At 43.4% G+C, this 23,419-nt stretch overlaps 2 protein-coding genes across 10 annotated transcripts in view; both read left to right on the forward strand.

The window, feature by feature from the left end:
• ppp1r13bb (protein phosphatase 1, regulatory subunit 13Bb) overlaps positions 1–6,857 on the forward strand; it is a 28,778-nt gene extending 21,921 nt beyond the window's left edge. For 3 of the 6 annotated variants that reach the window (XM_086189124.1, XM_086189126.1, XM_086189123.1), the window contains 8 exons: positions 380–510; positions 712–1,162; positions 1,584–2,365; positions 2,460–2,591; positions 2,722–2,855; positions 2,941–3,107; positions 3,821–4,020; positions 4,598–6,856. In XM_086189124.1, the coding sequence (XP_086045250.1) occupies positions 380–510; positions 712–1,162; positions 1,584–2,365; positions 2,460–2,591; positions 2,722–2,855; positions 2,941–3,107; positions 3,821–4,020; positions 4,598–4,639 (2,039 nt within the window). In that variant the 3' untranslated portion in view covers positions 4,640–6,856. Of the gene's footprint in view, positions 1–379; positions 511–711; positions 1,163–1,583; positions 2,366–2,459; positions 2,592–2,721; positions 2,856–2,940; positions 3,108–3,820; positions 4,021–4,597 lie in introns of all 6 variants that reach the window. The other 3 variants (XM_086189121.1, XM_086189122.1, XM_086189125.1) reach the window with 2 other exon arrangements.
• Positions 6,858–8,092: 1,235 nt separating this feature from the next.
• Positions 8,093–23,419, forward strand: part of daam1b (dishevelled associated activator of morphogenesis 1b) — a 47,674-nt gene continuing 32,347 nt past the window's right edge. For 2 of the 4 annotated variants that reach the window (XM_086188969.1, XM_086188966.1), the window contains exon 1: positions 8,093–8,241. The gene's annotated coding sequence lies outside the window, so the exon portion shown is untranslated. Of the gene's footprint in view, positions 8,242–22,088; positions 22,185–22,257; positions 22,494–23,419 lie in introns of those variants that run through there. The other 2 variants (XM_086188968.1, XM_086188967.1) reach the window with 2 other exon arrangements.

Genomic DNA, 23,419 nt, shown 5'->3' on the forward strand with positions numbered 1-23,419 from the left:
ATGTATTTACTTGTTTCTTCAGGGCTGAAAGCTCGGGTGGGTGGCAGGGGTTAGAAGGGATTTAAGGAGAAAAAAAACAAGAGAAAAAAAATCCTAAATGTACAACTACTAAATTGCATTTACTCCTGTTTGTAAAAAAATCGCAACACCCAGTATGCCAGTTTCAAGGCTTCCAAACAGTCAACAAACAGATGGGTGACGTTCTGGAGCTACATCCACTTCTTTTATGCAGTCTGTGGTCATGACATATATAAAATTTGGATATACCGGTTGGACCTAGGTCTGGCGGACATGCTGTATCACCACCTTAGGTTGTAAATGGCTCTTCATAGTTGTTTCCTCAGCAGCACAATTAACCGTGTCCTCTTTTGTACCGTAGCTAACGATGGTTGGCCTTCTGTAGGCAAGACAACCACATCTCTAAAGCCTCCTGAGAGACGAGACTCAGGGACTGATACCCAGGGAAAGACCCCTCCCTCAGGCTCCCCTGTTACTCCCAGCACAGAAAAGGTCAGTGCTCTCTCCTTTAATGCTTTTTAATCTACAGAGTGTTAATTTACAAAGTGTTTTTTTTTTTATTTTTGTTTTGTTTTTGATGATTAACCACCTGAGAAATGTCTCAACTAAAAAGAAAGATTGAAATATGTGTGGTTACTTGAGTTAAGTTGTCATTTCAGGGTCAAAAATTCATTTGTTTTCTCTTCTCCGTAGGTACTAGACTCTAAAATGTCTGTCTCATCCCCTGCCATATCCAAGCCACAACCACCTCCCTACGGCTCCCACCTCACTTCAGCAAACTCAGCCAGCTCCTTGGAGCGCCGCAAGGACGCACCACTTCCTCGTCCGCTCCCTAACCCACCAGCTCCTGCTTGGCCCCGCGTCCTCCCCTCCACAGGCTCATCCTCCCAACAGATTCAGCAGCGCATCTCAGTGCCCCCGAGCCCCACTTTCCAGCCTAACGTGCCGCTCTTCCCTCCTGGGATGAGCGAGCGACTGGATCCCCCGCCAGCTGTGGCAGTTCGGCCTTTCATCCCAGACAGAGGGTCGCGGCCTCAGTCGCCTCGTAAAGGCCCAGCTACCATGAACTCCAGCTCCATCTATCACATGTACCTCCAGCAGGCGGCGCCAAAAACCCAGCCACTCAAGCCTGCTCTCAAAGCAGGTAAGAGCTGCTCACTTGGAGACTAACATTTCCTCAGCTTTTTAAAAAAAAAACCTTTTTGGGATTATATTTTTCAAGTATTATATTAATTTACACACACAAAAAATGCATTGACTTTGGTGTTGTTTTGATATATTATATTTTAAAAATTAAATATTGATAGCATGTTCAGTGTACTTACATGATAATATCGTTTGCAATACAGGGCCAGTAGCCAGCAGTGCTACTCAGGTGCTGGTATTACTGTTTGTTACTAGTTACCAAACACTCCAAAATAGAAAGTGGGTTGAGTTCAAATGTTCTGTACATATTGAAATAATGTTGTTAATTATCCAGTGTAAACATGATTTCATGGCAGCCTTAGTTGTCATGTCTACCCGTTCAACTCTAAACACCCTTTGTTTGTTTTTTTGGTCTCCAGTATATGGGAAGCCTGTCCTCCCTCCCAGCTCCACACCTCCCTCGCCCCTGCCATTTATGCAGTCAGGAGGGGCCTTCCCATTCCTCCAAGGCCCACCCGGAGGTGAGGACACATTGGATGGTGACTTGGATGATCACGAGGGCTTCCAGCACCTGGAGCCTTCAGCACCTCCTCCCAGTGTGGAGAACATTCCACGACCACTCAGCCCTACTAAGCTAACACCCATGGTACACTCCCCCCTGCGTTACCAAAGTGATGCTGACCTCGAAGTGCTCCGTAAAAAGCTGGCCAACGCTCCTAGACCCCTAAAGAAACGCAGCTCCATCACAGAACCAGAGGGTCCAAGTGGGCCCAACATCCAGAAACTGCTCTACCAGAGGTTCAACACTCTAGCTGGGGGCATCGAAGGAGTCAGTGGCTCAGGAGGCGGTAATGGAGCAGGCAGTGGAACGCCATTTTATCAGCCAGCGAATCCTCCCGGTTATCTGGGAGGCGACTCGGGGGCGGACACAGACAATGGCAACCTTCCCTCTGAGACAGTGCTGCCGCCGCCACCTGGAGCAGAGGAGCCGGGCTCTGAGGCTCTACCTCCACCTACTGACGCTAATGACAACCAGCCGCTGCCTTTGCCACCAGAAGGACTTGTAGACCCTGCTGAAGGAGAGGGACCAGAGGACGATGACAACAACAACAACATGGGAAGCTCTGAGGCCTTGCTGCCTAGCCCTGTGCCAGAGGTCAGCACTCCAGAGGAGAGCAGCACTGTGCTGACGCAACCCTCGGTGAGAGAACGCAGATTTAATGCATTTTAAATATGACATATGAAGTATTTTAAAATAAAAGAATTGTTATTTTACCCCGTCATTACACGAGAAGCGCACAAATCTGAAGAAACCGAACTCTGAGCGCACTGGTCACGGCTTCCGAGTGAAGTTCAACCCTCTGGCCCTCCTGCTGGACGCTTCATTGGAGGGCGAGTTTGACCTCGTCCAGAGGATCATCTATGAGGTATTTGGACATGTCTCTACATATAAGTTCATGTTACATTATCATCTATGAGGTATTTGGACATGTCTCTACATATAAGTTCATGTTACATTATATGAATAACTCATCTCTTTAACTCTCCTTCCCCTAGGTGGAGAATCCTAGCACTCCAAATGACGAGGGCATCACACCACTGCATAACGCCGTCTGCGCGGGACATCACCACATAGTCAAGTTCCTGCTGGATTTCGGTGTGAATGTCAATGCTGCAGACAGTGACGGATGGTGAGTCCTCCAACAGAAAGGGTTGGAATCTGCTGCAAACCATGAAGAGATGTAATTCGTATTGTTCTACTGTGTGTGTGAGTAGGACTCCACTTCACTGCGCCGCCTCCTGCAACAGTGTTCACCTCTGCAAGTTGTTGGTTGAGTCCGGGGCGGCCATCTTTGCCAGCACCATTAGTGACGTGGAGACGGCTGCAGATAAGTGTGAGGAAATGGAGGAGGGCTACATCCAGTGCTCCCAGTTCCTATATGGTAACTTTCATTACTCTCAGTTGAATTTCATCAATGAAGACCCATGTTTACGCGTTCTCAGTATTCTTGGATTACTTCACGACGCTCGTCAAGAGACACTAACAGGGAAACTAAAGTCTGTACTTCCCGTCCATTCAAAGTATAACACACGTTCAGCTAATCCATCATTTTTCCCTCATGTGCATTCATGGAAGAAAAATAGGTGATGTTAAGTGCTGGCTTCCTTTGTCATGACATGTTTAATAGCTGCTAAGACTGATTGTATTTCAGGAATTTCTACAAGAGTTTTATTGCTTGTTTGCAGTCTACGTTGTCGCAGTACGCTAACGCATTTACACGTCTAGAATGATGAATGTTCCTAAACCCAGAATCATAGCTGCATATCCCACATCTTAATCTGGACATGCAAAATCCAGAATTAGGCCGGATTATAGGACTATCAGGGTTGAATGGCTTTTATATGTCTGATGGCACAGTAATATTCCGCAATTATTGTAAAATATCCAAATTTGCTGAAGCTCACATCAACAAGTATATTCCAGGAGGATTTGTTTAATGTAGTAATTAGAACTCTGAAGATTTCAGCCTTTTGCAGATATGTCTGAAGCTGTTTATGTTTTTGCAGATGGAAAAGCTTTAGTTTTACAAATCAGTCTTTCTTATAAGAATAACACTTGGTCGTCATGTCCTGATGACACGCTGTTGTTTCCCAGGTGTCCAGGAGAAGTTGGGTGTCATGAACAAGGGGACGGTGTACGCCCTGTGGGATTACGAAGCTCAGAACCAGGACGAGCTGTCCTTCAGCGAGGGGGACGCCATCACTATTCTGCGACGACAGGACGACAGTGAAACGGAGTGGTGGTGGGCGCAGCTTGAGGACAGCAAGGGCTACGTCCCCCGCAACCTCCTGGGGGTAACAACCAAACCTGCCATCAGCCACATCAGTCTAGTGTCTGTTAGTTGACCTGTGGGTAGTCATTAGTTGGACTAGACGGCCTCAAATACTGTCCATGTCAAAATAACAGTCAGATGGTTTTGTGGTCTATAGATATTGATTTTTTTTCTAAGTCAAGTCTAATTTGTTTACCCTGATTCATATCTGTATGGTTGAGGTGATAGGCAGTTAGTCTTCAAACAAAACATCACATTTAATGACATCACTGTCAGTTTGAAAATTCCGAGACAAAAACGTGACAAAGGCAGTAAGATATTTCTGAAGAAGGTCTAAAAACTCTTCTTTTTTAGAATGTTCACGCCCACTCACTATGGCTCATTGTCACAACTCTCATCTTTTTACTTAGTTAAGGGAGTAGTAGAAGTAGTAGTCGTAATAGTAGTAGCAGCAGATACTAGTCACAGTATTTGCATGGAAACAAGCTTATTTGAAAGCAACATTTGAATTTGGAATCACTTAGTGATAATAAACAAGAAGCGTTTTGAGCCAAATCATTCATGTTAAAGGCTTTTTTTTCTGTTTGCCTCATTTGCAGCTCTATCCTCGGATCAAGCCTCGTCAGCGCTCCCTGGCGTAGTGACACCCCCCATCCCTTTCCCTGCGCTGACCCCTGGTTAGCATCTGGACTAGTGTCAAACCATGAGCAGCGAACAAAGGAGCCTGGTGCTCCGTCTTCTCCCTACGGCCATATTCCCCCCTGGCCCCGTCTCTCACACGCTCCCCTCTCTGAAGAAGTGGGCATCGAACTCAAACACATTCTTTTACAAACACGCGTGCACACACACACACACACACACACACACACACATACGCAGTAAAACACTCCAAATGCAAAATTCTCTTTCAAATCACTCCACCCTGAGCCACACCTTAAGTCCCATAAAGCTCTGTCATTGCCCCAAACTGATTTTATCCCGAGTCAGTGTCAGCTCTGTAACAGACATAAACTTGAAGAATAAAACTTTAACCTTTGTCTCTGTATTTCTTGGACACTTCTTCAACCATCTCCATCCCCCGATGTGCTCTATAGAGTCTTGGGTTTCCACAAGTCTATATAGTAGCTGGAAATTCATCCCTAACAAGGAGATTTTGCTGATATCCGTCAATTTTGTTGTCAGTGTCATCCCCTTGTACACGCAAAGAAAACACTAACACAAAAATACATGCCCTGGCAAGAGTTACTCCAGATATTTGTGTTTAATTTTATTGTATTTTTAAACTTAAATAGATTTAAGAATGTGAATTCTATTGCTCTTCAATACCTGAGGAGTGAGTTTATGAACTGATTGATTCGCAGCTCAAGGAGTTCATCTCAAGTTATTCTAGATATTTTCACGGAACAGAAAGTATTGTTAATCTTAGTATTACTAGCACAGCCCAAAAGAACAAAACCAGTTTATCATAAAAAAGATGGATTTGACTGCAAAAAAAAAAAGCATTTATCAGGGTTCATACTGTCATGAAAAATCTGGAAAATGGCCGTGGAAAAGCACTTGAAACATGCATTTTGGAAAACTCATCTAAACTTGCTTTACAAAAACTTTCATGTTGGAGTATGTGTGGTTAGTTAAAAATCTCTGGTTAGTTTTATTTTATTTTAATGCATGTTTATGTTGTATTAAACCACTTAGCTTGTCATTCATTTTAAAATATAGTCATGTACACTTGGATAAGTCTGTTTTTCATGTGTTAACATGTTTTTCAGAGAATGTACAGTTGGAAGAATTGTGGTAAAAATCGAGGATAAATCATGGAAATGTATTGGTTAAAATTGGTATGAACCCTGATTTTAGTGCAAAGCCTCAGTGTCATCTGTTAAATCTAGACGCAGGTGTATCGTGGTCGTGTGTTACAGACAAGAATTAAGTTAAAACACCTCATTTTAAACTCAAAAAAGTAGTCAGAAACATTGTTGGAATGGACAGTTCAAGTTTATATTTTTATACGCTGATTGTTCCTGAAATTAACTCAGTATTTTACCAAAAAAAAAAAGGTTGCCACGTGGGGGCGCTGTGTGTCTGCAATACCTGCTAAGTGTGTCCAAGGATACAAATGTGAGAGGTCTTAACTTTGATGATAACAAGAGCTGGGAGATCATTTGTGTTCATGTTTCTGATGGCATCATGGCCGGCCAGACACTTGAAATCTTCATTCAGATCATCTACTCTATCTGAAGATATCCAATAACCAGCATATTCATTTAAATCACAATTTTCTTTTCATCCTAGCTGCTAAATTAGTCTCAAATTATCAAACTCTACGGTCGCGTCACGTCGGCTGTGACGCACACACACATACACACGCGCACATGCGACATGTTCAACAATCTCAGGACCAACATGGTGCTGCTGAAACTGTTCCACTACTAAACTAGTGATCATTTGTCTCTTTTTACTCTCCTCAAATGTCACTTTGATATAAGCAACAAGCCAAACAAGCAGTCCCAGAATCTGTCAAAAGCATGTATTATTGAAGGACTTCACCCCCCCCTTTTTTTCTTTCTTTTTTTTTCACGTTACACCATCCAGGTTTTCACCGATACAGCACATGTTCAGTGCTGCACGTGTTAATATCACAGTATTAAACATCAGTCGATGTGTTTTGAAACCCTCGAGTGACTGAGTATTACGCCAAGTGTGCAAGTGGCCCAGGCTTCAACACGGATTGTATATAGTGTGAGGAGATGTTATATACACACACACACACACACACACACACACGCATATACGTGTGTGTTTGCTGTATGGACGAGTGGGCTTTCTGTATAAACGCTGTACTGACACATGCAATTCTGTAAATGTGAACAATAAAACAGAAGCTCTGGCATGACAAGTGTTTTTCAGTGTTGTATCGGCAGAATATCATCTTGGTATCACCGTGTGCCAGACCTGATGGACCCAAAATACTAGTATGCACTTTACAGATTTTTTTTTGGGGGGGTGCTTGTACGTAAACCTTTAATATTTTCTGTCAGGAACACCTTCCGGCCCGTCAAAGACCTTTAACTTAAAGTTGAAACCTCTAACTATTAGAGAAGAATTTTTGTTTTTTATGATTAAAATGACAGCAACAGAGAAAATGTAACAGTATAATTGGAGTAAAAGTAAATAAATTATCGAGGTTTCAAAATTTTATTTTATTTATTTATTTTTTTTAAATTGAAAAACTGGGTGCAAGTTGATGGACGTATACGTTCAGTGTTCTGCTTTCTGTTAGAAAATAAACGAGATTAAACCGGCAGATCAGGTTGTATCCTGTGGCCCCAAAAGAAGTACATTTTTGAGAGCAAAGAGGAAAAATAAGCACTTTGAGGTCACAAAATACAACTTTTTCCCCTCACTTTGGTTTGGTTGAGACCACAAAACGTAACTTTACCCAAATTTTAGTTACTCTTAGGCCACGGGATATAACTTGTTCCCACAATTCAGTTATTTTCAGGCCACAGGATATAAATCGTCCCCTCAGTTTAATTAATACATTTTGACAAGTTAGTTATTTTGAGCCCACAGCATTGAACTTTTGTTTGTGTGTGGCTACGAGCTACAACTTGCACTTAAGATACATTTAATTCAGATCATTTTGGGCTGAGTTATAGCTTGCTCCTTAAATTTAGTTTTCAACGTTTTTTCTTTTAACAAAATGGCCTCAAAATAAATCAAATGAAAGAAGACAGTAGGAAAAATGTTTTTTTTTTTATCATTGACTCTCTATGTGTTTTTTCTTCTTTGTGCTCACAAGAACAGTTACATGGATATTTTACTAACACTGCAGTGGCAATTATCATGACAGTATTTGTAATGTCATTGTACTTGACTCCACTCATTTGTGTTCCTCTTTTTCTTTGTCTTTTTAAAAGAAGAAGCTTTTAAAGCCTCCGTGCTATCAACACAATGCCTTTTACAGTTCTGCTAGAAAATAAATCCTCCCGCAGTCACAGAATCGCAGTTCTGAAGTCTGATTCGGTCACACGCACTTTAAACATGACACTGATGGTCAAGGGTTTTCCGTGAGCGGCGCATGCGCAGTCAGCGTTGGGCTCCACGGATGACATCACGGGCAGTCCGGACCAACCAGTCGGTTGAATGATCTCGCTGCCTTCTGGACTCTGCCTCTTTTTGTTGTCTTTCTGCTGATGAACTTGTGGACGCAGTCAGTAGGAAATATGCTGAAAGTGACGAGGTAAGAACTGAAGTCTAGCCGGGTGAAATACTATCCGGGTGACTAGCAACACCGGGCCGTTGTGGTTGGTGGTGGTGGTGGTGGTGGGGAGGTCTGTACCGGTGTGGCCCTCATTAACGGCAGCTGAGGTGGTTGGGGCCGGTATGTGAATATATCCAGCGAGCTTTAGCGTCGGTCCCGGAAACCTGACTCAGACAGGTCACAAGGAAGAGCTCAGAGGACGTTTGCATCTATTTTGTTTTTGTTTTGTCAAGTCTGGTTGTGAGGGAAGCTTACCCGCGCGCGCGCGCACACACACACACACACACACACACACACACACACACACACACTCTGGCTTAAACCTTACGGAGCTTGTTCTGGGATGTCTGACCTCAAAGACAGAACAAATGAAAAGTTATTGCTTTTAGTAACTTTTAAACCAGATACAAGCGCCTCGGAGGTTTAGTTCTTCTTCGAGGTCAGACTTCGCTCTGGACACTGGTGTCATGCAGGAGTAGTGAGTGGACAGCGCAGGGTTGTTGATGTGAAAGGAATGGAAATAATGCCGGTAATAACGGTGGCTAAACTGGAACTGGAACTTTGAGATGCGTTGATTGAGACTGTTCCTTTTTTCCCCCACACACAATTAAAGAACACAATTTGATGAAGGAACTGCAACACTGGAATGCAGTTCGCACGACCTCAGGGTATCTGAATGTACAGCAGTCCATCCTCCAGTGTGTGCATGAAGCGATTGTGGTCAGGATGCAGGGATATGACATTTTGACATCGATACTGGTAACCGATATTTGCATCACCAATATTAACCGACAACGATATGATCAGTTTAAATCAAGTTTCTTCATATTTTGTACTTTGTACTACACTGCACATTTTTAATAATTTAAAAAATGTTAAAACCCCGTAAATCATATCTGCAGCTCTGTTTCCTAACAAGCTGCAAGGAAACTGTAAAAGCCACAGGTATCAAGGTGTCGTTGCTCTTCTTCTACGACTCTGTCAGAGTTATGCTTGGGGTTTATACCGCCGTCTTCTGATGTCATCACGCCATTTAATTAAAAAACCCAGTTGTTGTTAATGTTTGGCTACTTTTACTGCTTGTGGTTATTGTATAACTCGAGGGAAGTCAAGTTAAACTCACATCAATCCAAATTTTGGATCATAAGTCCAAATAGCTGAACATTTCTTTGATTAATCAGATTTGAAGTCACATCATGAAAGATGCTAAACCAAAAAGTTGAAAACATGTGATGATATTCTCACAGGGCAAGCAAGCTTGTCCGTTTTCACACTTCCCAAACACACACACACACACACACACACAGGCATATACTGACAGCTAGCCAAACTGGACCAATATTTTCAAAACAAGAGCAGATACCAGTATCCCTATAATATGCATCCTGCTGATATGGCAGTAGAAGAAATGTGTTACAACGCTAACAGAAATCATTTTGAATATAACACAATGTGTTTTATTAGTATTAATAAAGAGATTTTTGTGGATTAACACATTTTAGAGAAAAATTATCACCCTCATTATGAAGACTGCCCTATCATTCCACTGTCTTTGATTATAGAAAGTCTCCCGCTCTCAGGTGTATGAGGACACTCACCTGTTCATTTTCACAGTAGTTGAAAGACTCATTTCTGCAAGCTATGAAGTTACAGGTTAGTCAGAGAGCACAACATGGAGATTATCCCCACAATAATCATTCTAGAGGCAGGCTTATTCCCAGTCAACAGAAAAGTCTTACATTCCCAGGAATCAAAACGCTCTAAAGCATCAAGAGGGGGCCTGTACGTGCTTGTAATGGGCTGCTGCCTTGTGAGAGCGCTTACCGTGTTGTGATCTGCAGGCGTGTTTCCACTATAAACATGGTAGAGGCCTAACATGATGATACGCCATGCTGTAGTTTTTGTCCACACTGTTTAAACAGAGTTAAGAGTTATGAGAGTCTTTGTTTTTATGCTGCACATGTTGTCACTGCACTTTCTCCACTTTGGCTTGTGGTGTGTGTGTGTGTGTGTGTGTGTGTGTGTGTGTGTGTGTGTGTGTGTGTGTGTGTGTGTGTGTGTGTGTGTGTGTGTGTGTTTACCTGGCTGTATTCTTGCCTGAGGGAAGCACAAAGGAACAATGGCGTTTTGCTCCGCGTTTGGGTTCTGCCTCTTGCACGCAAGCATCAGGTATGCGACCACTCACCTTTAGACACATTGTGGTATATTTCATCCTTCGGCTTCAGCATCGACCACCTCCGTTATGTTGGCACTGGGCATTTGTTGATGTTTCAAGTCGTCCTCCTGTTTTGACACACCAGCAGCAGTCAGTATTTGGGCTGCGGTTGGAAACAGAATCGAACAAAAACAGCCCCTGGTGAAATATAGCCTGAGTGTGGCCACTCCGTTTCTGTTTGCTCTGCTAGAGAGAGAAGTAGCACACCAGCGTCAGATGCACCAGAGCTGCTTCGTCCATTTCTATGGTTATATTTTAGGTATTGTTTCCTTCATTGGCACAGATGCACGATGTCGGATTATTTGTTGATATTTGCAATTGTTCACCTGCTATAGTCCATACTTACAAGATGTCACTTTTACCTCTGTGGGGACACTTTGTTTATGATGTTTCCAAAACATTCCAAAAAAAATCCATGAATCAAATCTGTACCACATTATTTCTGATGGATGATAGTTATATGGGACATTGGTACCGAGTTATTAAAAAAAGGCTGATATTACAGAGCTGAAAATGCTCGGCTAATATCATTTATCTGGTAGTGTATCAATTTATACTTATATATCAGTGATAGGCCGCTATTATTGGCCTCACCTGATATATCGCTCAGTCTCCAGCTGTAGTGTTGGAGCATGGCATGTCTCAGCCCCTTCTCAGGGCTCCACAGCCTTTCTCAAACCGTGCAGACTGAGATGTAATGATGCAAACGGAGTATAAAATGTTGTGCTTAAGCAGTACTTCTGCAAGGCACAAGACAGCTAAGCACCGCCACTGAGAGCATCAGCACACCAGGTGCAAAATTAGGTCATTGTCCAGCAAATGACCCCCCCGAAAAAGTTCTTCCTTCGGATCTCGGAAGGCAGCAGCAGTCCATAAACAGCGGCAGTGTATCGTCTGCTCTTTTGTCTGTCAGCACACAAACACTTCTGAGGCTCTCCAGGCTAAATGGGTTAATGAACGGAGTGTTAAATTTAACAGGAGTGACTGCAGTGGGGTGCGGTGGGCACCCTCCCTAGGCTGAGAGTAAATGAAAGCACTAACAACGGGGGGGGAGGTACACAGTCTAATTACTCTTCCAGTGGCGGATGTCATTTAGCGGTGGCTGTGACACAGCTGAGGCCCTGTGATTGCCATATGTCAGCAGGCTCTCTGCACGTTCTCCTGCCGTTAATGCGCAGAGGCAGGTGCTCCACCACAGCACACTGGTGGAGGTAATGGGTCTCTCTCCCAAAATGAATGTTCCGCTCCATCTGAACGGTCCCAGCAGAGTAATTTTCGTTCCAAGCAGTCTGGTTTTTACTTAGTATGTGAGAGATGTTGCTAAAAACGTTACTGTTGACAGTGATATTTAAACTAATCATCATCTTCCTTTTGTAACTTCACATATTTTCTTCCTCCCTAGTATAAAATGAGAAGAAGTTTGTTTTTGTTTTTTTAAAGATTACACAGTTCTTCATGTCAGCATTAAGGGCACGTCTCAAGTCAATAAACCTGCTCTCTGGCAGTACATTAATTTTTTATTACATTGATTCATTAATGATGGTTTTGTCAGGTATATGTTATAACCATTCTCTCTCGAAGTGCAAGAGTAATCCATCATATTTATAGGTCTTTGTGCTTTACCGAAATTCCACATTGGGACAGTTTCAAATATCCTTGAGATTTAGAAACGCCACAACTAGGCCCTGAATGATTCAGCCCAATTTTGGATGAATTGTTCAGCCGTACGTCCTTGTCAGTGTTGTGTCTAAGATTTGATTAAAAAAAAAAAACAACAGTAATTTACTGTCTATATTGTGATTGCTTTGCTTGGTTATTGAGAAAAAATGTGCATAAATTACTGGTGATTTTGAACTTTTTTTATTTTCCAACTCAAACTTAAACCAGCATAAAAATACAAAACCAAACCTTTTTGGAGGGTTACTGTTGGAAATGATGGTATCTTTTCTTTGGGATTATGTAATTGCACAGGCTGACATTGCTATTAATGGTGCAGCACTGTGTCTTCCTGCTCTCAGGAGCAGCTCCTCCTGTCTGAAACATGGTGGATCCAGCAGGATAAAGCCAGGATCAGCAGCACTCTGCTGGCCTGCCACAACAAAAGGCCTGTATGACTGTTAGAATGTGCCATTCTTTGTGCGGTGTGCTTCACTTGGGCCAGACAATGGCTTCATTTAGCATCCCTTCTCTCTGCCGAGGCCTGGTCCGTCACCATTGCACCCCTGCCATGCCACGCCCTGCCCCCAGTCTGGTCCGGCTTTGCACTTGTCCCCGCTGTTGGGACAGCTGGGGTTAGACGGCTTTTGTTGGCCGCACCCCAGGCCCGACCTCACATTCTAAGGATTGTTGGAAATGTAGTGCAATTTTGATGCTTAAAGTCTTTGTAAATACAGCGATGGCTCACCAATCCTCTAACCTTGAGCTTGTTTAGGCCTGCAGTGCATCATTTACTGGAGGGGGAAACTAAGAGCCTTTGTGCTCCAAAAGTTTCCTGCAGTTCTTTGTAGCAGAGATGAGAGACTTTGCCTGTAACAAACACCATCTCTTAATATTTTGCAGAAAAAAAACCTGTAAGGTATGGAGGGATGTAGTGGAAAGAATGTTAGAACAAGACGAATTTTGAGCCAGGTCATCTTTTTAATTATTCCTTTCATTTTGTTTTTCCTACCACCATCTTTGAAGCCAGACCATCCCCAGCCCGTTATTGCACGCCACTCGTCCCATCCCAAGACCACTAACTCTTGACCCCCCCTGATTGTTTGGAGGTGAAAGGTCAGGTCACCCTGTTTCCAGCTCAGCCACTCAGTGGTGGCAGATATTTAATTAATAGGCTTTAAGCTGGCAGTTCTCAGACTTTCTGGTGAGGGATGGATCCCTCATGGATGGTCGCTCACCTTTTCTCAAAATTTACAAGCAAGAAAAATGCGTCAAAGCTGCTACATGATGTGAACTGGTCACGGCAGATATTTTTTGGCTTTGCCATTTAACATTCAAATTAATACGGCTGGACTGTGCAGAGACTGCCGCTGTCCAAATATGAAATAGAAATAGCCTTGACTTTAGTGTAAACCCTTCAAATCCTAATGTGCTTACAAACCGTCTGCTCAAACCAGTGCAATCATTAAAAATCCAGCCCTGTCACGGATGCTGCAGCAGAGATGCCTCTCCGCTGAGCCTACTCCCTGCAGAGAATCAAGCCTTGATCTGCAGTCTTACGCTGCTATATCTAGAACTGGGTGACCTATGAAATTATTTTTGGGCCAATCTGAACTTGTTGCACATGTAGCCTTGACTACATGGTACAAGATGTACTTCTTGTGATACCTGCAGAGGTTTTGCTCTGCACACATAGGTAACCTAGTCATGGTGTGCGCCGCGATACTTGTTTATATGTCGCAGTTTGTCGTCACACACGACTCACCCACGTTTCCAGGCCCTGCTGGAGGTGAGTTGTTATGCAGAAAAACACAGACGTGGTGTGAGCTGGTTCATAGTTTGCCAATGTCACCTGTGACTGGAACTGTTTTTTTTGTCTGTTTTGTTCCTATATTTAGATTCTGGTGTTAAAAGCAGTTATGCACAATACTCCAGTTCTACACTTCTAAACATGGCTGCTGCTGCTGCTGCTGCTGCTGCTGCTGCTGCTGCTGCTGCTGCTGCTGCTGCTGCATTGGCTCATGTGTTCGACTACCAGTCATCTGTCATCACTCACGATTTGTCTGGTCCTCAAACACTCTGTACCCTGAAGTAGTAGATAAAGGAATTCTCAAAAGGACGAGTTAAGGCTCCTAGTTCCTCTAGCAGTTATGACAAAGCTCTGTCGGAAGAGTTCTCTCAAGCTGTTCCAGTATGGCACGTGACAGAAGTGATTCTTGCTTTGGTTTGTTTCTGACCCAGGTTTTTCTTCTTGATTCAGCTTGTAATGGGAATTACAAACCTTGTTTTTTTCCCCCCTGCCTAATAAAGGTTTTCAGTCAAGTTGTTCTCTTGCTAGAATGGATTGCAGCAGACCTCAGATTATCATGACAATAAGCATCAACATTAATTACTTTTCTGCTTCGGCCATTAAGATATGCAAAGAGTGTAGCCATACTGCGGTTTGAACAAAGAGAGCATGTGGGTCCTGTGTGTGTGTGTGTGTGTGTGGGGGGGGGGGTTTACGGAACAAGTGGGATTCATGTTTCAATCCCCTTTGTCACATAATTCCCAAAGCAGAGATGCTGGATATTGTGTGTTGTCGAGGTGGGTCTGGAAGCCCCCAACCTTGATTTTTATTTGATATTGTTGTAGGAGGGGTTCCAGCTGGTGACACGTCAGGAAATGTAGTGTGCTCATCAGTTCAGGCTGCTTTATGGCAGCTCAGTTATTGAAAGCTGATGTGTGTTTAACATATCAAAGGGAACAGTCTCTTTAATACAGCTTTTTAAAAAATTTTCTTTTGGCTGCGTAAAAGCATTTCAGCTATTAATGGTAGAACTTCAAAGTACGGACAAAGATGGAAAAGGGAACTTCAGTCATTTTATGCCAGAAACTTTGTGTTTTAAAGTTTAGTCTATAAAATATGAATCTCATCAGGTTGTCAAACTATTTCATACAGTCACAGTTTTCTAATTTCAAGTACTTAGTGTGGAAAATCGTGCTTTAAAAACACTCATTGGGCCGTTACATATTGATTTGGTGGATATGCCGCGCAGCCTCTTTGATTAATTTCTTCCAAGGAAGAGGCCAGATGCCAACATGTGTCTCCCTCAGACAAACTGGAGCATGTGAAACAGGCCTTGAAACATCAGACACATATCAGATTCATCAGTAGACTGTGCCAGAGACCGGCATGCTTTATCCTGCTCTTAAAATACCGCCCCACCCGCCAGAAAGCACTCTCAAGTTCTGACAAGTTGTCAGAGGGGCGAAAGAGCAAGGACGGAGAAATATGCTTAGACTGTATCTTTTAATCTCTTTTCTTTCACGAATTGTTGGAACTTCAAATAAAAACCTAGAAAGTTAGACAGTGACTCTGTCTGCTTTTGAGCTCTCCGAATTTCATCTGTTACGTCGGCAAAGAAAGAGAGCATATGAGTTATTCCAAGGCCAAAAGAAATGACTTGTTCTCTCAATTAATATAATATAATTTGCTCAAAAATATAAAATAACTAAATTGAGGGTACAATTTCTATCTTGTGGTCTCATCTTAAATTGAAATTCATTATATCCCAGCCTCGAAGAAAAAATAAAACCTCTCTCTTGCGGCTCCTCGGCTTCGTGGGAAATGAATGTTTATTGGTCTGTCTTTGTCATCGGTATACCTCGTAAACTGGGATGTCTTTGGTATTTTAACCACAGTAATGTCATTTCCGTTAACTGAGTTGGAGTCATTAGAGCTGGTAATGTCAGTCATGCTCCCTTTTTATTGAATTTGTATAATTCTCAAACCAAAAAAAAAAAAAAAAAAATGCACCCCCTTTTCTTTGTGGTTTTAATCGTGAACAACATAGTACCTTCTTACAGATTCATAAAAGTTCGCCAGGACTGGTTGAAGTCCTTATTTTCTCATACGGACATATTGAAAGTACTTCCTGTTCATCTTTGTCAGTGTCGTCATCCAGGAACAGAGGAAGTTCTGTCCCGGTTTCGGGCTGCCATAGCAACAGGCCGGTTCCCACAGTCTAACATGTCTGTGTGATAACATTACTGGAGAAGCCGTCATAACAGCAGGCATGCAGGCAGATGAAACCAGCTGCGTCAACAGCTAAATGTTCTGCAGGCGTGATTGCGTTACATCTCAATGTGGCGACCATTGTCCGGCCCCATCTTTGTCTCACGGTTATGTAGCGTGTTACACTTTCACCAGGTGATCCGTCAGAACAACACGTTTCAGTTCTCCTAACATTTTACGTCTGATCAGACGATCTTTAACAAAAGAGAAATTGAACGAAATTGGTTCACAAAGTACAACCCCAGCACAGAACCGCTCCTGTGTTGAGGTGTTTGTGTCCCAACTGTTGATAGGCGGGATGCCACAGGGCAGAGGCTGTCAGGTCGATCCTGTTTAAACAGCAGGTGTCCTTGTTAACATACCTCAACAACATCCTTTTTCTGACGTTTCTGTGTTGTGTTCTTTTTCATCGCACCGCTGAGCTGTTGCTTTGGGTTTCTCAGCTGAGTATGACAGCTTTTATGTTTAGTTTCCGCTCGTATGGTTCCAGGTTGCTGTCTCCGCTGAGATTAAGACACGCTGGAAGATAAGCAGCTTGTAACTCAGCCATCCAGCCACACAAGATGGCTGTGTTCTTTGTGCCAGCTCAGTCTCACCTTAGACTTTGCCTCTGTGTCAGCTAGTCATTCTGGCTGGGAGCCAGTCCCACACTGGCAACAGAAGATGAGGCCGGGACCTCAAACCCTTTAGCTGAGATCCAGTCTGATGAACTCATTGTCAGTGTGACGCTCACTAATAGGCACATTGTGCTTTGAAACTGTCCTCACCTTCAGGGTAGACTGGCTGCTGATTGGATTATGTTGGATTAACCAATGTTTTGTTTGTGTGTGTGTTCCACCTTCGCTGCAATATTGAGTACATTATGCCGTCTCTTCCTCTTCACTGGAAGACCGTAACCACAGATTTCTCCGCGCGGTGGGCTTGGCCTACATCTGGAGGGATCAACAAGTTAAGCCACAGTCTTTCAAGCCTCAAATTCTGTCAATCCGTTACAAGCACGTTCACTACAGATGCAGCCCATCACTTCCCCAGTGAAACGGGATCGCAACTCCATAACAAAGCTCTTTTATACCTCTAAATCTGAAGGTTTTCCTTTGTATGCAGATGTCAAATTACAATTTGGCAGTCAAACTAGAATTAAGGCTCACAATTAAAGAAAAATAAATAGGAAAGTTTGTTTTATAGGGTCCAATGATGCAATATTTACAGGATTTTACAGTTATTCTCAAAGACGTGTCTTGGTATTTCGAGCAGAAATGCTATTCGATATTCACTGGGAACTAGTGGACAGCTCTTCTATAACAGAGCGACTATTTAACCGTGCGTGCGTGCGTGTGTGCAGCAGATACACAATCTGAAATCCCTTTTGTTTCTCTGTGGAAACAAAAAAATTGCATTTATCATGGATAATGAATGTTTGGTTGTGAGTTGAACAGTCCTTTTTTTCTCAGTTAGCTTTTTCAAATCAAGCTCAGACACCTAAAGATCATCAGACGTTGCCAAAAGTATGTTGTACCTGTCCAGTAACGTAATGAAGAAGGTAAAGCATCCTCCAGTGACGTAAACAACTGCTGTCAAGTGCCGATTTGCACTTTGAAGATATCGACAGAAGAACACAGCATTAAATGTCAGACGTTTCTCAGTCATCAGTTGATACGTATTGTTATATCACACTATCCTTGATCTCGAGTTGCTGACTTTTCTCACTGCTTGATCAGAGGTTAGCATTGTCTCTCTGGCTAATCTCCCCACCTCTGTTTTGGAGGTCCAAACTCAGTGGTTTAGTCCATCTTTGACCTTCTTTTCATGATGCTCAGTTGTGTTCCACAGAGATCACGTGATGTAGAAAGTCATGTGCCTCCTTTCATTGGGTGGACTCTTCCTGGGGGTAATTACAAGCTTGCCAGAGGGTGGGTAGAAACTAGTAGGACCCTTTTTTGAATGCTGGCATTTAATTTGTGATAGGGTTACAAGGGAAGGGCTGCATTGGTGGAATTTATGGATCTTGCCCCACCCTGAATGAAACATATGTACAGTGGAGCCCTGTAGCGCTACACCACATGACTCAAGCCATAATATAACGTTGCCCCCTTCACACATTCCTTTACAGCAGTTGAAGCCTCTTTTTTATTTTTCCATTTTCAGGCTGTCCGTCATTATTCAGCTGAAGATATCCTTGTTTTTGGAGAAGCAGCAGAACTTCCTCTTTGTTCATGCTCACAAAGCCATCACAGGTTTTCACATTATGAGCAAAGAAATTCGGTCAACAAGCTTGTAATCACAGCTGAAGTTTCCGGGTCATCTACAATCTGTGGCCAATCAGATTTGCAGGCTTCCTTGTTTTATCTGGTCATGTACACCAAACTCGTTCCAAGTTTCAACAGCTTTCAGCCGTTGAATGAAATCTTAATTCAGTTCATTGATTTGTGTTTTTACTTAAAGGAAAGCAATACTTGGCTCTGCATTGAGACAAATGTGACCACTTTAAAGATAAGCGCAGTTGAAGTGAGCTTAGTAGGCTAAACCTTATGTGGTTACATTTGTATAGTTAGCTGGGTGATCAAGGATTATCAAAGGAAAAACTGGCACCTTAAACTGAGACAGTTTAAGTCAAACACCTGCTGTAGGTGCCTGTGGAGCACCTAAACTGGTTTGGCTAAATTGATTCCCAATCTCAGAGGGCAGCACGGTGGTGCAGTGGTTCACACTGTCGCCTCACAACAAGAAGGTTCCAGGTTTGAGCCCCGGCTCCATCACGGGGTCTTTCTGTGTGAGTCTCCATGTTCTCCCTGTTCCTGTGTGGGTTCTCTCTGGTACTCCAGCTTCCTCCCACAGTCCAAAGACATCAAGAGAGGACGAGGCTGATTGATACTCTAAATTGACCGTAGGTGTGACTGTGAGTCTGAATGGTTGTCTGTCTCTATGTGTTGGTCCTGTGATGGACTGGTGACCTGTCCAGGGTGAACCCCGCCTCTCACCTGAGGGCTGCTGGGATAGGCTCCACCCCCCCACCCCCCCTCTGGCAACCCTTAACAGGCTAAGCAGTCGAAAATGGATGAATGGATTCCCAACCTCATTATCTAGGTGTGTTAGTCCAACTTTGGAAAGAACAATTTTAGTTGAAATTGCAATTATAAATCTATTTTAAAAGTCCCAATTTTGAGTAACATAGTAGATCGAGTTTTTCTAACAGGATGCAACACTGAGTCTCCAATGTCATGAAATTCTCTAGCAATTACAGTTGACGCCTGTCTTCTTAATTTCCAAGTGAGACTTTGCATGTCCTCAGTTCATATCAACTTTGCACATTAATCTCCCCCCATGAAAAAAACCAAACAAAACAGACAAAATATCTAATTTAAGTACTCCTGCTCAGAGGGGACACTCAAATTGTATCCATCCACAGTATTCTGCATGTACCTGGTTCCCCTGGAGTCACCAAAACATCAGTCCAGGTTTGTATTGACAGGGATGGTCTTGTCCCACCAGAACAGAAGCCCTCCATGGGAACCAGACCTGTCTGTTATTCCAGCTGCATGACATTCTTTTCAGAGCTTCCAGTGTTATTCATTCATGACTGCACCGGTGCGGCTCTTCACTGATGTCTGTAACACCAGGTCTGTGGTCTGTAGAGATAAACTGTTTCACATAAGCCCGCTCTTCCTTCAATCAACAGAGCAACCTCCGATATTGAATTATAGAATGTGAGAAGACAGTCGACGTTTGGAATTGTTATCTCATCTAGCTGTAACATGTGACTTGGAGTTGGTCCAGGAATCTTAAAGCTGCAGGCAGCTTTACACGTTGGCATGTTTAAATGGCTGCAAAAGACAGCTGTTGGAAGACTCTTAACAACCCCAAAAACCATGTAAATGACATCCTCTTGTTAAGGAGAGTGGTTGGTTTGGTGTGTTTGATGTCAGATGTGGGAGATGAGATTTTTAAAGCTTAATACGGAGTTGGTAGTGTTTCCTCACAGGCGTTATTTGTGTTACTGTTGGTCACAGTTGAGTGTTTTCTAAGGCTACTGTCCCGGTTAGAAATCTTATGATTCTCTCTGGTGTTGCTGCAATTACAGTGTTGCGTAACAGTTGCAACTCGAGCACCATGACATGATGCTTGACTTTCCTCAGGAGAACTGCAGAAGGTAATAAATGAGTGCTAGATGACACTTGTTTTGCAAACACGAAAACCAGAAGCGATCAGGTAGAAGCCTCGCTGCTGCTCTCTGTCCTACATGAGTGGAGACAGAGATCGTACTTGTAACATTATTATAAGATTACAAGTCAAGAAGCCATAGAGCTCTCAGTAATGAGGTTTCTTTGTAGGCCAACCTGGAGGTTAGCCATGAGTTCCCTCGATCAAACGCGAACCAGATTGTTACTGTGACAAAAACAATTTTGCACAACAATTTCATAGCTTTTAAAATTTTTGTAATGTAATTATTAAAAGTAAAAAGGTGTCGTCACGCGAGGAACAAACTACTCTGTGGCAGTATGACCTCAACATCACCACAGCTAGCTTCATGCTGCTTCTGCTCTCGATGTGACGATGATTGTAGTCACATCCCTGATGAAAAACATTGTATTTGCGTTCACGCATGAATATTTTCATTTTAACAGATTTTTCATCTGGAAGAGTTAAAGAATCCTCAGAAATATTATACTCCAAAGTATTGATCAGTATTTCACACGCATTGGTTTTCAGCGCTATAATATTCATGTTTGAAATAACTGAAATCACCACAATGTATTGAGACGATGGAATAAAAATCTGCCAGTGACTCCCAATGTTTTGAAAGAATGTGAAAAGATAGAATGGAACTTATTTGAGGTAAAAAAGAGTCAGTATTTGTTGCACAACAGTTTTCTGTCGACGCAATAACTATACGCAACTTCTTTAACTGTATGTGCTTAAGAGGTCATTTGTCCTGATACCTTTTCACATGAAATGGAGAACCTCATTTCAATTCCTACGTGAAGGCATTCCTCCATTTCTCATGTGAAATATTACTGTGCAGGCCTAATGACTTTGGCATTGTGTGAGTTTGCTTTAAGGGAGATGCTAATTACATGAGCATCCATCCATAGTGTTTACCGTGTGTGTGTAGATTTTAAAAGCTGCAGACGCCACTGCAGTTTTCACTGCCATGACAGTACATCGTCTAACTGAACGTCTAACTTCAACAATTTCCTGCAAGGGATTAAGAAAGGATTTCTGATTCTGAAATACTGCTGGGGAGGCTGGAGGTGGCAGCAGGCAACTGGCCATGTAGCAACATCTACGGAAGAGGAGGGGCTTGAATATCGTGACAGTGTTGTTAAAGGAAACATCATGATACATTGCAGTGTCAATTTTATCGCACAGTCCTAAAAAAACAGCAGCTGTACCAAGGGTGATGTAGTCAGCTGATCCTGCGCTGGATTTCTCTGTGATGGAGTATTGTCTCCTCCAAATTTGTTGTGCCACAAATCATTTGTCAGAGTTCGGGCTTGTTTAGATTCAAATCTTCTGGTTATATCGGAGGAATTCAGTGCAATATCAGTTGTGCCAAATGTGTTTTATGCACTTCAGGAGGGTTTAAAGTGGATCTGAAGATGTAACTCGTTCACAATAAACGCTCCACGTGAGCCTCGTTCATCTTGTTGCACTTTCACTGAATGTCTCCTTCCAGCATTCACACCACACGTTTCACACCTTAGCTTTGTTGTCCTCCTACAGCTCTCCAAACAAACCCTAAACAAGTTGTCTGAAGGCACAGGAGGGGGGGACGGGAGTAAGCTGGGGCACCGCCTTGCTCGGCTGCATCCTATTAGGACAGGGAGTGTTGAAAAGGGGTGTGGCCTTTAGCCAGTAACATCTGTGCGTGTCCCTTCTTCCCCCACGGCATTCTACAGAGAAAGACACAGAGAAGGAGGGTAGGGAGAGAGTAGATATGCTCAGCACAAGTTTTCAGCCAGCCGGCTGATCTCATGCAGCAGCTCACGTTCTGTGGTGAGTTTATCCTTGGTTTGCCCCCCTGCCATCAGAGTACCTCCATCTAACTCCCAGCTTCTCCACCTCCCAGATTCTCCTCCTGGCTGATTTTGACGGCCTCTGGGATTCAACATACCCACTCCGACCCTTAACAGACAACCTTAAACCTGCGTGGATTACATACCTCACACAGGAAATGCTCCACGGTGTGCCGTGTACAAGCATCGCTTTTTCTGTCGACAGTGCAGAAAGCTGGATACTGCAGTGAGTTAAGGATATAAAGGGAATGCTCGGAGCAGAGCAGAGGCGAGCCCACTCTTGGACAGGGTAAGAATGAATCCTCACTGTTCTAACCTGTAACCGAATGAGTGCAAGGAAGAGAGATGAAGCCGGCAGTGGCTATCTGCTGATTGGAATGTGTGTGGACTGCATATGACTGGTTGATGGTCCGAGGCTATCTCTTGGTGGGGGAGTTCAGGCGGCTGGGTCTGTTTTATCGCACTCCACGATACTGGCTGGATTCCACTCACCAAGACATGGGTGATTGTGTCATGTCACTCTAATTAGGGGCTGTTGGAGCGGAAAAACGATGTTGCTGTAGTAACCAAGGGGGAGGGGAGGATGACGGGGCTCTCCGACCGGGCCCGGGGGCTGATTTCATGGTGAGAGAATTGTCCTCTCTATGTGGGGAATGCCCCGTAATGACAAGGCTGGTGTGGAGATACGGTGAGGTGGTGGGAGAAATATGCGTTTGTACACACACAAGCTACAGGCTGCTACCTCCCACCAGCTGTGGTTTGGCAAACGCAGCCCGTTATCAGTGTCAAGTGAGTGAGAGAAAGAGAAGATGGCATACTTGTTTCCATATTGGGGGTGGAGTGCAGATAATCAGGTCATTGAAAAGGAAAGTCACCTTGAGCAAAGAGGTCTGCCGCTGGCCATCATTCTCAGGTTCCACTCCCGCTGCCTCTCTGATGACTGCAGCACTACAAAAGACTAAAAGCTCGTCTTTGTCGCTCAACAGGATTTCACGGCGCAGCTGATTGACGGCACGCTAGATTTTACCCTGTAATCCTTAATGGTTTTGTTTTTGTCCGAATTAGAGGGACGATCCTATTTTCCCCCCCTATAAACATCTAGAGCAGATTAAAAAGGAGGGTAAAGTGCGGTGGATGGGGCTTATATTAAATCACCCACCCACCCAGTTTGCACCGGTAACACACCACTCTGGTTACCATAGCAACAGAGGAGGA

The sequence above is a fragment of the Aulostomus chinensis genome, chromosome 20 (assembly GCF_037954235.1).
Source record: "Aulostomus chinensis isolate RoL2024-O1b breed Wild chromosome 20, RoL_Achi_v1.0, whole genome shotgun sequence".
NCBI lineage: Eukaryota > Metazoa > Chordata > Actinopteri > Syngnathiformes > Aulostomidae > Aulostomus > Aulostomus chinensis.